The following is a 15,400-nucleotide window of genomic DNA, read 5'->3' on the forward strand; positions in this document are numbered from 1 at the left end:
ATTAGGTTTAAGAGTCCTTAGGATCCCATTTGTCCTCAGAATCCCATTTGTTCCACTGGCTGGTGAGGACTGGGCTGTATTTATCTCTGTACCCCTAGTACTTGGCATATAGTAAGCACTTGATTGAAATGTTGGGAAAATTAAGTTGCCCACAGAATTTTGTTGCTCAGTAGCTCATCATACTGAGCAAAAATAGCTATCAACTATTTAGTGTCCATCATTCATCAGGTATTTTATATATCATATCTATTTCAATCTTTAAAGCTATCCTAGAAGACGAATAGGTATTATGCATATTTTATAGAGAATCCAGGGCTCAGAAAGGTGAAGTGAATCCTCAAGGTCACACAGCCAGGAAACTGCAGGGCCATGGATGGAACCTAGATCTGCCTCTCTGAAAAGCCTGAACTTTTTCCATTAATCATGTGGCTTCCTGGGTCATTTGCGACTTACGTGGAGAAGCCTGGAGATGGGGTTACTGATCATGGGGAGGGTTGAAGTATTGAAGTAGCGTTGGAGACCTGCAGGACTGACTAATGGATTGTGCTTCCTCACAGGGGGAATCAGCTTTGGGAGAACCAAGGGGACTTCAGGTTCGGAGGCAGATGACGAAACACAGCTGACCTTCTATACGGAGCAGTACCGTAGTCGTCGTCGCAGCAAAGGTAAGAAGACCTGAATACGTACTACCTTAGAAAGGTTCCAGAACCATAGTTTATAGGAAGAAGCCTGGGAAGCAAATGATGTGCTCAGTGACAAACTTGCATTTGTTTTCTTTCATTCAGGTTACAATCTCTTTAACCCTTCACTCAATATCTGGGCCTCTGGCTATGCTAGTCTCACACTTTGCATCCTTTCCCCACTTCCATCTTTATTTACTCTGTGTCCTACCTCATTTCTCAAATGATTTAGAAGTAATTTTCAAAGGTTTATGTGATTTTTTTAAAAATCAGCATAGGAAATGAAATAACTAAGGAAATCAGGTTGAAAGGAAAATATGAATAAGGAAAATGATTCAAATTCAGATTATTCTATGCCATGCTCGTTATGTAGTTCTTAAAAGGAGCTACCTAGAAGCCAAAGTGCAGAAAGCAGTAAAATATACAGGGTCTGTGGGATAGAGCTAAGCAGTTTTTGAGGAAATTCTATCTGATACTGATGTCAAGGGCAGAGTTTTCCAAATGTTCACTATTAATAATAGGGCACCCTGTGACTTTCTAGATGGTCTTCAACAGACGAAATAGTATCAATGCATACTTATTTCTCATAATGGCACTCAGTGTAAGTGTATGCCAAATGCTGAAACAGAACTCCAGCAAGGGCTAAACCTTGTGCCGAAATCCACAGTTCTCTGATGCCTAAATCACGCTCTGAAGGGAAAACGTAGCATATTTCAGGCAATATCCTGTGAATGTAATTTCTCATTACTGAGTATTTTATAAGGATGGAAAAGCAGCGAGTGCCAGGGTGCACTCTTTGAAGAGAACCTGGGGTGCAAATGTGTACTCCATGCCAGTGATCATGGGCTCTGGCCATCAACCGGAAAGAATCTAATACCCTCTGGCAGACATGCAGAGACAGCTAATGAAGGCATGTGGCAGGCTGTGTGGACCTTCTGCCTCTGCCCACAAATGGGCTGAGAGGTGCCTGGGGCAGGAGGAGGTTGGGGTGGGGGAGGACCTTCTTACAAAACTGGTTTGCAGGCACTCCACCCACAGAAGAAGAGACCATCAAAAAGCCTAGATCACATAGCTTCCTTTTGGCTCACCCAGTTATTAAGGGTAGGGAAGCATAAAAGTGGCCTCAGTGCCGGTGAGGCCCTTTCAGCTCTGAAAGACCCTGATCCTATTAGACAAAAGAAGAGTCTCTCTTCCACCCTTACTACAGGGTTTCCCAGATCAACTGAAATGTCTTTGGACAATCTCAACAATTTTAATTACTATGGTTGAGCAACGATTGAATTGACAGAATCTGGGCTACCAGTTTATAAGCGCTGTGTTAATTTTGAAGTTTTAGAAAGTCAGATATTGCCACCAAAAAAAGCAGCTGATATAACAGGAAAACGTTTAGAGTTAAGTTGAAACTCTAGTTCTTCCACTTATTAGCTATAAAATCGTAGCCAACAATTTAACTTCTCTATGCCTCAGTTTCCTCATCTGTAAAATGGGCCTTATAACCTCATGGGTTTGGGGGTGAATTTTAGCTATGTAAAAATAATGTATTAGGCTGCCTGGTATATTATATACTGAGGGTGAAGTAAGGTAGATATTACTGCTACTTGAACCCTCATTGTTGTTTCCTGTATCACTACCTTTGGTGCCTTTCACTGTAAAGGCCGGGTGGGGAGAGTCTCCCCTGACACATTGTCTGGGAAGGTTTTACAGCCTCTGCAGCCATTAGAATAATTGGGCCAACTCCTCACCCCCTCCCTTTCTGGCAGCTGCTTTCTGGCATCTGCCACCGTGGAGCTTTAGACGCCAGTGATCAATGATTCTAAACCTGATTTCTCCCTTCCCAAATCTAGCAGCTAGAATTAGGGCTGGTGGGATCCCCTGCAGGCCCGGGCTAGGTACAGCTAATTGGAAAAGCATCTGTCACTGAGCCTGCCCCTCATAAATCTGAGTTAAAGTTAAAGAAATGCAAAAGCAAACCACAAGCCTGGAGAGAAATGATCCGGCCCAAGCCTCCACTCACTTTGTGTTCCCGACCCTGAGGATACCAGGCTGTGACGCCCCGCCTCCAGCTCTTCCTTCCTGATCCTCCCATTGGCAGAAACCAGAGCGCCTTGCTTTGTCTCTCCTGACCCACAGCTCTTCCTCCATCCCATTTCTGCTACACCTTTCTCCTCTGTAACCTGGGTTTTTTCTTTGCGTGTTTTTTTGTCCCTATTTTCTCCTTAATTTTCTTTTTCTTCTTCTTCCTCCTCTATCCTCTCATCTTCCCCCCCTTCTCTATCACTGTCTCTTCTCTTTATTCCTCCTGTCTTTCCTTCGGTTCTCTCTTCTTTCTCTCTCCTCTCTTCTTTCTCTTCTCTCTTGCCCTTCTCCTCATTCTACCCTCATTTCCCCTCTACTCTGATCTCTTTTCTAGCTGTTCTCTCATCTGTCCTTCCCTTTCCTCCTCTCCCTCCCTTCATTCCTTCCATACTTATTGTGGATATTTGTTGAGCACCAGTTACATGTCTGGCACTTTCCCAGGCGCTGGGCACAAACAAACCAATGATGCTCAAAAGCCCTCTCCTGAAGGAATGTGTATTAAATTAAAATATAAATACACTAGATGGTGATAAAGGCAGAGAAGAAAAATACAGCAAGAGTCGGAGACACAGGGAATACATTCTCCCTGCTGCTTTTGATGTTGTCAGGTTGTTGGTGTTGCCCTTGCTGCTGTGGTTATTTGTTGAGAGTAGAACCTGAACTTGATGCTTGCAAAGCCTCCACTCCAACCAAGTGAACCTAGAGCCCGGTACCCACGGCTGCATAGGCCACAGTCACCCAGGAAAGGGCTATGCACTTCTTTACTGTTTCTTGTACTTTTTTTTCAGAGTTGGGGCATTTTCAGCACTTACAACCCTAATGGGAAAAGTGTGAGGTGCAAAGGTGATCCAGGAGAGGTTATGGACCTTAGGGCATGAGGAAACGGCTGCCAGGAAGAGGGGCTATGAATGTGGATTCTGGCGGCAGGCTCCCTGGGTACCAGTCCCAGGCCTACCACTTACTCCCAGTGCCATCTTGAACATGTGACTTAACGTCTTTGTGCATTGCTTTTCTGATCTGTAACTCGAGGATAGTAAGATTAAACCCCTATGGGATTGTTCTAATGATAAAATTAATATCTGTAGAGCATTCATGTGGGGGTTAAGGAGATAAAGAAGATGTCGTGACAGAGCTGTGCTGCTGAGGAAGGAGGAGGGGTCAAGGGCCTACGTCAGATCTCCTGCTCACTGGCTGTGTGACCCTAATCAAGTTACACTACTTGTCCCAGACTCTGTTTTCCTATCTGGTTGAATTTGATCTCTGAGGTCCCTTCTCACTCAAATGCTATTGGGTGTATCTGTGTATCTGAGAGAATCTCTTTTGAAACATACCTGGCATCTGTCACCAGCTCTTTTGCAAAGACCACTCACCCAGGAAGATCCTATTTGCCTCCCCTATACCCATTGTCTCTCCTCTTTCCTGCTTCTTTTCCTGAGCCAATAGTGACTTGTCATCCCCCTTGGCTATGCCAATTACTTCTTTTTCTCCTCCCTTCACCCCCAGGCTTGCCTTAACCTCCATCATCCCCAGTTCCTCTGCCTTTGCCAACCACTACCCCAGCTCCTCTTTAGGAAGTGCAGTGAGTCAACATTTCCCTTAGTGTGCTCAGAGCCATGAGAGCCAGGCTGGCTATGACAAAGGAGATGATGGACTGATGTGAGGTGTGGATAGAAAGAGACACAAATACTGGGAAAGACTGATCCCTGAGCTGGTTGTGGATACTAGTCTCATAGCATTCAGAACTCCACACTGATTTACCCTCCCCCCTTTGATGCCATCTGAAAATGGGATCTGATTTTTGTTCCCAAATCTAGGAACACATGGGTTTGAATCAAGGCATTCAACCATTATGATCTTTGAAGTGCTCAGAAGAAAGTTAAGTTTCTGGCATCTTCTTAGGATGACAGGATCATGGTTTCCAGTCCCAGCTTTGCCACCACTTTTCTGTATGATTTGGCCAAGTCACTGCCAGCCTCTGAGTCTCACTTTCCCAATCTACAAGTGGAAGCTTGAGAGGGACACTCAGAGCAATTCATAAACATAGGTATGTTCTTACTGGGGACCCTGCTCTAGGCCGGATGGCACTGGGGAAAACGGTAGAAGAGTTTGGAAGACAAAGTGTAAAAAAAATGTTAAACTGGGAAGTTCAGATTATCCTGCCTTTGAGAGAAGATAAAAATCAAAGAGTGCCAGAGAAATGAGGGAGGGCTTCCTGGAAGAGTTGAGGCTGGAAAGTGATCTGGGCCCCACACATGGCTCTGCCACTTAACATTTGAGTGACACGAGCCGGTTGTCTTAATATGCTCATCTTTAGAATGGGGTTGCAGTACCCGCCTCACAAGGTAATTGTGAGGATTAAATGGGATGATCAGCATCTCCTTTGTAGATATAACTTCTATCGATAAGTTCTTCCCTTCTCTACTACCACCATCCATATCCCTATCACCAGCACCCTTTGTTTAAATGCTCCTAAAAGCACCTTCTTGCTGGTATTCTCACTTTCTGTGTTCCAGCCCATTCTCAACTCTACAGCTGGGGCGGTCATTTTAAATCAGTAAAGGGATCATGCTGATTCTCTAGTTAGAAGCTTTCAGAGCCTTCCTTTTGCATTTAGGATGAAATCTAAACCCCTTACAAGGCCCACAAGATACCGAGTAGTCTGGACCCACCCCTCTTCCCAGGGCTCAATCTCCTTCTGCCACCTGTGTCTCTTCCCCAGCAGTCTGTCCTGCTGGTACCTTTGCAAACATTCTCTCCTGGAATACTCTCTCCTGCTTTTTGACTAACTGCCCCTCACTCTGAGATCTCAAATTAAATGTCCTGTCTTGTGCAATGCCATTCCACATCTCAATATGACATCTCTGATTTATTCTATTCCAGCATCTATGCTCTTCCCCCTCTGTAGCCTCTCTCACCACTTACAATTTTATATTCACTGGCATGTATACTGGGTAAAGTACATATCTCCCACGGACTGGAAGCTTCATATGGGTAGACACATTGTTGTTTGTGTTCAGTTTTCTATCCCCAGCACCAAAGACAGGAACTGGCCCATAGTGGGCACAGGATTGACGTTTCTGAATGAATGAAACATTATTGAAGGAAGAAAGGAAGGTGACGCCTGGCACAGGGTCTGGATTATTACAAGTCTATCAATGTGGATGTCACTTTGCTGTCTGCCCCCTCTTGTTTTAACTTGCTCTTCCCCAATTTCCTGGAAAAGGGTCTAGTCTCCTCTTCCCATTTCCTTCCTGCTCCTTGGTAAGCAGAACTGAGGCCTCAGCAACCCCATTCTACTTCAAGTTCACCAGGGAAGGGCATGCCCAGTAGTGGTAGAAGGGCCTGAGCACTGATGTTTTAAAACCTGACTCTGCCTGGGTTTCTTGAAGGGCTGAGTGTGTGCCATTCGTGAGGGATGTCTTAGGGCCAGGAGGCTCCATAACAGAGAAGGATATACCTGGGGCCATGATGGGGGATGGACCAGGATTGCAGGAGGAGAGAGGATCCTTTGAACAGGTTTTCCTACTAGGTCTTTTCTCTGTATCCTTCCTGTGAGAGAAGTAAAGCTGGCTTTAGAAATGAGCCAGGCTGTGAATCCTGACCTCCCCCTGTGCTTGTGTATGGCTATGGATGGGCTCTTAACCTTTGGGTACTTCACTCTGTATAAATTGGAGCTATTGCCTCCCACCTCACAGAGTGAGCAAGTCAAGACAGAAAAGGTCCCAGAGTTGACCCAGAGGTGCTCAAGGAATATTTGTTTCTGCGACATGCCCCTTCTCTTTTAAACATTCTGAGCCCCAAAATAAATCAGTTAAAATCCCATTTTTGGTAAAAAGATCTGTTGGATAATAGATTTCCAGTCTAGGCTGGGAATGACCCTAGCTCCCCCAAGCCTCAGCTTCTCTGTAAGGGAAACAGGACAGTGGTGAAGGGTGCCCGGCATGGCTGGGCAAACCCTCGCCCCAGAGCCGAGAACTGTAGTGATCAGTGTGGTCGCAGGTGGGCAGGAAGGAGAAAGACAGAGGGATTGAAAAATAGATACTTGAGAGTACAACAGGCAAGTGTGTGGATTCCCTAAGTCAGGGGTCAGTGACTTTTTGCCATAAATGGCTAATTAGCAGACATTTTCAGCTTTGAAGGCCATACATGCTGTTACAACTATTCAGTTCTGTTGGACTGTGAAAACTGCTGTGGCAGGATATAAATGAATGAATATGGCTGCTCCTATACAACTTTATTTGTAAGGCCAGATTTCACCTACAGATAAAAAACCATTAAGGAACCCTGGATAGAGAAAAGCCACAGCCAGAAGAACCAAAGCTGATGCAAGGAGGGTGGGAGGAGAGGAGAGAAGAGAGGACCCTGCAGGTGCCTGATTGCCCACAGCTGAGCTCTGGGAGAAAGTGAGCCTGGAGGAGAAGCAGACCATAGTTTGCCAACCCCTACCCCAAACCATCCTCCTCTTAATAGGTGGCCTCACCCATAGGTTGGTTCCAGGAAGCAAGCATGAAATTCTGCAGTTTGTGTAGCAGTTTGATATAGTTATGAATTCCAAAAATAGATATTGGATCATGTTTGTAAACTGGTCTCTACCTGGGCATGATTAAATTATGACTAGGGCTTTGATTGGACCACATTAGTAGGGTATGAGTCCCTGCGCCTTGGCAGGTAGGGACTCACAGATAAAAGGCATAACAAAGAGTTGGTGCTTTTTGATGCTGACGTTTTTTTGTGTTGGAATTTTGAGGTTGGAGTTTGATGCTGAAGTCTTAAGCTAGACCCCTGGAAAGTAAGCACACAAAGGAAAGAGAAGCAAGCCCCAGGAAGAGAGGAACCCTGAGCCCATAAAGAAGCAAGCTCTGGGAAGAGAAGAACCCAGGAAGCCTGAACCCTCACAGATGTTGGCAGCCATCTTGCTCCAACACAGGCAAAAGATTTTGGTGAGGGAAGTAACATGATTTATGGCCTGGTAACTATAAGCTCCTACCCCAAATAAATACCCTTTATAAAAGCCAAAAGGTTTCTGATACTCTGCATCAGCACCCCTTTGGCTGACTAATACACCTTGTGAAGAGAATCTGATTTCATGTCTTACCTGATCTTGTTGCCTGAAAGTATCTATTTGCAAAGAAAGGAGTTCTCTTTTTGGTGAAGTAAAGTATCATCCAGGATATCACTGGTTTGAGGTTTGCCAGTACTGATGGGATTCTATGTAATTAATTAATGAAGTAGCTGATGTGACAGGTTACTACTCGGTAGCATTTTACTTTTGTTAGCCAGAGATGACACTACATACAGCAGCAAAGAACACTGGACTCAGAATCAGGCGATGTGTACTGCTGCCAGTTCTAATTCCATGATGCTTGGCAAGCTTGTACCCTATCTGGGCCTCAGTTTTCCTGTCTGTAAAACAAGAATATTTATGCCTTATGTCATTAATTCTGACACTCATTCTGGAATAAAGCACCTTACTAAGCATGATACCTGAGCCCCCAGCCTCAATGAAGGTACACTCTCTTTGGGGGGATGCAGCTCACCTAGAGAAGCAGTGCTGATCAAGATAAGCTAGTGTCTAATGGAGGGCCCAGATGAGAAGTGCAGATGGCATGTCCAGCCCCAGGCACAGAGCTGAGCAGGAGACAGAGCAGCCACAGCTGCAGGATGATGTCAGCAGTGCCAGCACGCATATACGCCTCCTGCCCCAGCCCCAGCTTAGTGTAGGTGGCTGTGTGGCCTTAGGCAAGCCTACCTGCCTCGCTGGACCTAACTCATCTCATCCTTTGATTGCTCAGCGAGCTCTAGAAACCCAGGTCTCTGGCTCCCTATCCAGCTGCACTTTGCTCTGAGCCTGCTGACTAGCCTCCAGCAGAGAGAACCAGGGCACAAATGCCCCCTGCTTTTGCTTCTTGCTTCATTTTACTTGCTTGTTTAAATTTTGGCAGTTATTAAGCTGAGATTTTCTATAATGATAAGCACCCTTGAATTGTGAGCAAAACCTTGTACTAATGTGCATATCTGTGTGAATTTTTTCTTTAATGCTTCTTCTCCCACTAATATATGCATATGTATAGAAGGTTTAAACCTGGTTTAGAGGAAAGGGACAGGTGGGGGGAAATTCAAGCCACCTCTGCAGAGAAAGCCACTTTTGGGGATAGAGAATAGGAGATTGTTCTGACAAATAAGCTGAGAGTACTAAGATGGAGTAGAGAATCCAGGAAATGGGGGTAGGGTGAAAGCTGAGCATCACAAAAAAGCACTGGTGCACTGGGGTTAGGGATGGGGATACACAGACAGAAATTGGGTAGAGCGGTCATGATGGCACAGGAGCCTGGAGACTTAGGCAGGTACCCTCTACCTAGACTGTTGATGAAGGCACCCACCCTGCCCTTTAGTCAATACTTCTCGGCGGCGGCCTTGGCCCAGTGGTTAGGGTGTCCGTCTACCACATGGGAGCTCTGCGGTTCAAACCCCGGGCCTCCTTGACCCATGTGCAGCTGGCCCATGTGCAGTGCTGATGAGTGCAAGGAGTGCCCTGCCATGCAGGGGTGTCCCCTGCGTAGGGGAGCCCCATGCGCAAGGAGTGCGCCCCGTAAGGAAAGCCCCCCAGCACGAAAGAAAGTGCAGCCTTCCCAGGAATGGTGCTGCACACATGGAAAGCTGACACAACAAGATGATGCAACAAAAAGAAACACAGATTCCCGTGCTGCTGACAACAACAGAAGCGGACAAAGAAAGAAGACGCAGCAAATAGACACAGAGAACAGACAACCAGCGTGGGGGGGAAGGGGATAGAAATAAATAAATAAATAAATAAATCTTTAAAAAAAAATACTTCTCATCAAACCACTGTTTTTTCAGTCCTAAAGATAATCACATCCAACATTCCATTTTATGCACTTGGAAACCAAGGCTCAGAGAAGAGGAACGTTTTGCCCAAAGTTAAGATGTCATCTTCTCAAATAACATTTACCCAGGGTAAAATGTTAACCATAGTTGAAGTGGGACAATGGCTATTTGGTGTTCTTCATACTCTTTATATCCTTGCAACCTTTCTCTAAGTTTAAAATTGTTTCCAGACGAAATCATTTAGAAAGCGGCAACCCTTCTAGGTTGGATATAGCTTTTTTGATCAACATGCATGGGTTCAAATTCTTGCTCTGCCATTTTCTTTACCATGTGACCCACCGCTAGGCACTTCCTGTCTCTGAGCCTCAATTGCTTATCTGGAAATGAGGATAAGTCTCGTTGTTTATCCTTCCACTCTCCCTTAGGCTCTGTGTGACTATTAAGTGAAACAATGTGTGTAAATGCTGTGCTGAGTGTATCTGCCACATGATCAATTCACTCAGTGGTAACCAGTTAAGCAAACCACTGCTTTCTAGTGTGCTACCTGCAAATTGGTTTAGCTACTTGGGGGGAAAAATAGATATTTGAAGAAAGAACATGAATTTGGTGGGTCTGACTTTTTGAGGACATCATGATACAGCTTTTCCCTTCACTGCCCTCTGCTTCCTGCCTACATAGCATCCCTCACAGTTACATCTATTTGCTGCCCTCTGCTAGCCTTCAGCACACCCCTAGGACCTGCCTCTCAGAGAAGAGTAAACACTGGAGACAAATAGTTCTGTATTTCATCAGGCTCTAAAGCCCTTGTAGCCAGAATGACCTGAAAGAGCTTTGGAGGAAGGAAATTGTGTCAGGGACATGGGACAGGTTGTCCTGGTGTGGGGGAGATTGAGGATAGAAGCAAGGCTGCAGCATCCTTACTTCTCTCACCCTTCTCTGCCCCACCGACCTCCTTCTCCTCCTCCCCTAGAGGGATTCCTACTGAGAACAGCACTACTCAAGACCAAAGGTCAGCTCAAGACAAAGGGTCAGCTGGGGCCTGGGTTTACCTGGCTTTCCTAGAGCCTGGGCATGGAATCAGGGAAAGAAAAGGTAGGTTAGGAAAGGATGGAAAAGCAGGGAGAGGAAGGGCTGGGTGAACCTGCAAGGAAAGGAGGGAGACTGAGATCAAGGAAGGAAGAGCCAGGCAAGATAGTATCATGAAAATATTGGGAGGTGTAAGGCTTGAATTCTAATCCAGGATGTAGCCTTGTTTGAGTATGAGACTTTGGGCAAGGCTCTGGCCTCCTTTTCCTACCTGTCAACCAAGGAGATAGAATTTGGTGCTAAGTTCTTCTCAACCCTGTGATTCCAAGATTCCAATACAGCAATATAGAAAACAAGGAAAAAAGAATGAGAAAAAGAACAGAGGAAACCACAGTCCATGCATTGAACTCCCTCTCTACTGGGCTGTAATGCATCATCTCAGAGAATTCTAAACAATATCAGGAAGGAGGGATAATTTTCTATCTCTTTAACAGATGAGGAAATAAATTTAGAAAGGTTACTTTCCTGAGGCTATCGTGAGAGAAGGGGAGCTAAGACTTGAACCTAAGCTATCTGGTTCCAAAACCTGGTCAGCCCATTATAAAGATGAATGAGGTAATATGTGTAAAGTGTTCACCCCTGTGTAAGTTCCATACTCACTAGGAGACTGGAGGCACACATGTCTGTGCTGGTGCAGAAAGCCTGGTCAAGTCTCTGTTCCTGCGCCAACTCTGTAACCCTTCCACCTGGGTCAACCTGGGAGAGTCTCTGACAAGAATGAGCGTAGGCAGAACCAGCCCAGGTACTGAGGTGCTAGTTCAGTATGAAGGACAAAAAGCAGCATCCCTGTGTCAGCCTTCTGTATGGGTCAGCCTTCTGTATTAGTCAGCCACAGGGGTGCAGATGCAAAGTACCGAAATCTGCTGGCATTTATAAAGGGTCTTTATTTGGGGTAAAAGCTTACAATTGCAAGACCAAAAAGAGTCCAATCAAGGTACCATAGGAGGTACTTTCTCACCACAGTCTGTTGCCATGTGTTGAAGCAAGATGGCTGCCGAGCTCTGTGAGGATTCAGCCTTGCTCTCTCTCAGCTTCAGGTTGGCATAGGGCTTGTTTTTTTCCTGGACTTTCTCAGTGCTGGAAACTATGACAAATGGCTCATCTCTCTTCCTGGTGCCACAGGATCAAATTTCTTTCCTCTGATGTCTGTGGAGCTTTTTCTCCCTTCCTCTCTGTGTCTTCTGTGTGTTGTCTTGAGTGAGTGTCTATTTCTGTCAGCCCACCAAGGGGGCAAGGACTCTTCCCTGGGTCATGCCCTCCTGACATGGTCGAATCAAAGCCTTAATCTTAACATAATTTAATCAAAGACATCTCAGCAGAATCTAATACAATCAAAAGGGATCACCCCCAGAGGAACAGACCAGTTTACAAACATAACCTCTCTTTTTGGAATTCATAAATAATCTCAAACTGCCACACCCTCCCAGGGCACAGCCAACAGAGGCAGCCTGGTATTTGGTGAAGTAGGCAGTCAAGTGACAGGGAAAACTTGCAGTGGCATGGTGGAGCCAGTTTGTACCAGTTCATAACAGCAGATTGGGCTCATCTCTTCCCATTTCTGCTGTGAGTGAAGTTGTATGAGTAGCTTGTAATCAGCCATGGTGGAAGTATTTACATTGTGGAAATCATCAGTACCTACAAATCAAAGCTCCCCGTCCACTCAGGTACCACCGCCATCACCACTGGGAGCCAGTGACTTTACTTATTAAGCATTCAACAGCACATGCTTGGGGAGACCTGTCAGTAAGAAGGGATTTAGTCCCAGAGTGGGGTTCAAGGACCATTTTCCAGAAAGAGCCCAAGCAATCTGGAATCTTCCCTAGAGGACAATGCACTAAGCAGGAGACCAAGTAAAGCACAGAAACGACAAGCCCAGGCAGAGATGCCCTTTTCAGAACCAAAAGAAGAGGTCAGCTTGGGAGTCAGGGTGTTTCCCACCTGAGTGGGAGGTCAAGTACTCTGGTGTGTCCCTGTTGAATGATGAGACTTAGAACCTGGGTCAGGCCTGAGCTAGTTGTAGTGTGGGTGGCATCAGCTGTGAAGGAAGAAAGGCTGTCAGGATGAGGATAAGAGTTCTTCACCTAACTGAATCTCAGAATCTCTTTTTAAAAATACCAGTTCCCAGTACCACAAGACCAAAGGGTCTGGTGTTGGTATAAAATGCTTGCTCTCCAGAGTGTAATTTTCAGTTGTAGCTGATAACCATCACTATGCCACTTCCTTGACACCTAGCTGGTAACACATTGCTGTTTCCATTCTGGAATCGGGCTCCCAGTAAGTGTCTTCCCCTTTCCAGAGCCAGGAACTTGAATAACAATGATAAGAGGAATAACAACTTCACAGCAACCACTGATTGAGTGTCACATATGTGCCAGATCCATTGCAGATTCTCTGCTTTTCCTGTGAGGTCAGTTATTGTCGTTATCCCATATTTGAAACTGAAACCAGGTAGAGTAACTCTACCAAGGTCATAGAGCCAATAACTGTCAGGACAGGGACTTGAACCTGGGTCCAACAGATTGCAAAGCCTGCTGTCACAACACCCTAGGAAAGTCCTGTGGGAGAGCCTTATAGATCCTCCCCTTATTAGAACTCTTGCCCTGGCCTTTAGCTATTCATGATTTGCAATAGTTGGGTATCTGGATGGGTATTTCCCCCAGGAGATTTTAGCAGCTTTGCTTTCTAGAGAGATGCTAGTTTTCCTCGTTGGGAGATGAGACTGCAAGTTTGTATTCTCCTTCTGAAAGAGCAGTAAAATGCAGAAGCCTAGCTTTTGTCTAGGACTGCATTTGGCCCTGTTTAAAGAGACATTAAAGAAGAGAAAATTCTGTATTCAGAAATTGTTATAGGCCAAAAAAACTCCTGTCTGGTGTCTGATTTCTCTCCCTTCTCTGAAACCTCAGAGAAAATAAACTGTGTTTTCCCTCTTAAAGGTCCCTCCCCTGCTGCCTCTGCTCAAACCGGCAGAAACATCAAGCAATCTTGGCAAATGAGGGTTCCTCGAAGGCCAGGGGAGAGTCAACTTCAAAAACTCCCTCCCTGTGCCCATGCTGGTCCCTGAAATATTGCCGAATTGTTCTCAGTCCTCCTCCCCCGGTGCCCACCCGCTCAGCCCCTGCCTGCCAGGCATTGAGGGAGGGGACGGCTGTCAGAAATCAAATAGGAGACCAAAGGCGATAAAGCAAACATGACGCTTTTGCTGCTTACACTAGCGAGAAGGTATCATCAGTCTCTCTCGCTTTCTTGTTTTTCAACTAAGCTCAGCAGGAATTTTCCCCCTTTTCCTTATGATGAGAGATTGTGACTCTCTGCTTCCTGCCCCAAGGATGAAGACTCTTTCGACTCATTTCTTCCCATTCCTGCAGGAGAGCCAGCATGCTCTTACCCCTGCAAAGCCCTTTCTCAGCTAAAGAGGCAAATGACCCATCATGAGCCCTTGCTGTGCTTCCCTGATGTGTTACGCGCCTGACTTTATTTAGTCCTCATTCTGCCATTACTACCTTGGGTACTTGGGGTATATTACATTACCTTCCTAGCCTTGTTTCTGCATCACAGAAATGCAGGGCAGGAAGTAATCTCACTTTTACAGGGTTTTGGTGATGACTAAACTGAATCATGTGCCAGGAGAGAAGATGGTAAGAAGAGGCTAGGGTTATTTGAGCCAGACTTGGACAGGCAATGAATCCAACTTCATTCATTTAGTCATACATTTCATTAACTTTCATTTATTAAACGTCTAATTCTGTTGCGACTCTATGCTAGGGACCAGGTAAGTATACAGTAGGACATAGACTAGCAATATCCTTGAAACCTGGTGAAGCTTTTGGTCTTGCCAGGGAGGAAAGGGGAACAAAACAGATATTCCACAAAATAACACAAACAAATATATTATTGCATATCGTGATGAGTGTCTCTGAAGAACAGAATTGGGGGGTCTAATATAAATATGGGGGAGTCACAGAAGGCCTCTTTGAAGAACTGACTTGAAAATTTATACCTAAAGACTCAGTGGGAGGTGAACAGGTGCTAAACAAAAGACAGAGCTTGGACTTGAACTGATGTGAAATGGGTAATTCCAGAGGTCTTTTAAGAAAATGGATTCATCCTTCTGTTTGTTTTAGCAATATAACTCTTCCCACAGTGGAGGGACTGAAAGGAGGAGAGGCTGGAGTCAGGGAGACCAGTTCGGAGGCTATTGAGACAGAATGCAAGGGTTCTGGGTGAACATGGGAAGAGAAGGATTTTAAGAACATGTTGAAGGTACAGTTACCCAGACCTGTTGACTAATTGGCTATAAGGTGAGCCACCAAGAAATGCTGAAGTAATGAGCGTTGGTTTCTGGCATAGCAATTTAGGGATAATCTCAAAACTGGGAAAGGGGGCAGGTTTTCAGGAAAGAAAAGATGATCTAAGTTTTAGAGCTCTGCTGCCTTTGAGGTGCCTGTGGGCCATGCAGATAGAGACATTCACCAGCCAGGTCAGAGCTCAGGAGAGGTCTGGTGAAGGGAGAGAGAGTTGGGAGTCATCATTGTGTTAGCTTTCTATGGCTGCATGACAAATGACTACAAACTCAGTGGCTTTGAACCACATAGGTTTATTATCTCATGGTTCTGAATGTCAAAAGTCTCCGGTCCTGGCATAACTGGGTTCTCTGCTCAAGATATTACTAGGCCGAAATTAAGATGTGGGCTGGGGTTGCAGCCTCATCTCAA

General features: G+C 45.4%; 1 protein-coding gene across 3 annotated transcripts in view; it reads left to right on the forward strand.

The window, feature by feature from the left end:
* The window catches only part of ASTN2 (astrotactin 2), a 950,369-nt gene that overhangs the window by 315,903 nt on the left and 619,066 nt on the right, over positions 1 to 15,400 (forward strand). For all 3 annotated transcript variants that reach the window (XM_058302487.1, XM_058302488.1, XM_058302489.1), the window contains one exon: positions 558 to 665. In XM_058302487.1, the coding sequence (XP_058158470.1) occupies positions 558 to 665 (108 nt within the window). The remainder of the gene's footprint in view (positions 1 to 557; positions 666 to 15,400) is intronic.

This window comes from Dasypus novemcinctus, chromosome 8 (genome assembly GCF_030445035.2).
Source record: "Dasypus novemcinctus isolate mDasNov1 chromosome 8, mDasNov1.1.hap2, whole genome shotgun sequence".
NCBI lineage: Eukaryota > Metazoa > Chordata > Mammalia > Cingulata > Dasypodidae > Dasypus > Dasypus novemcinctus.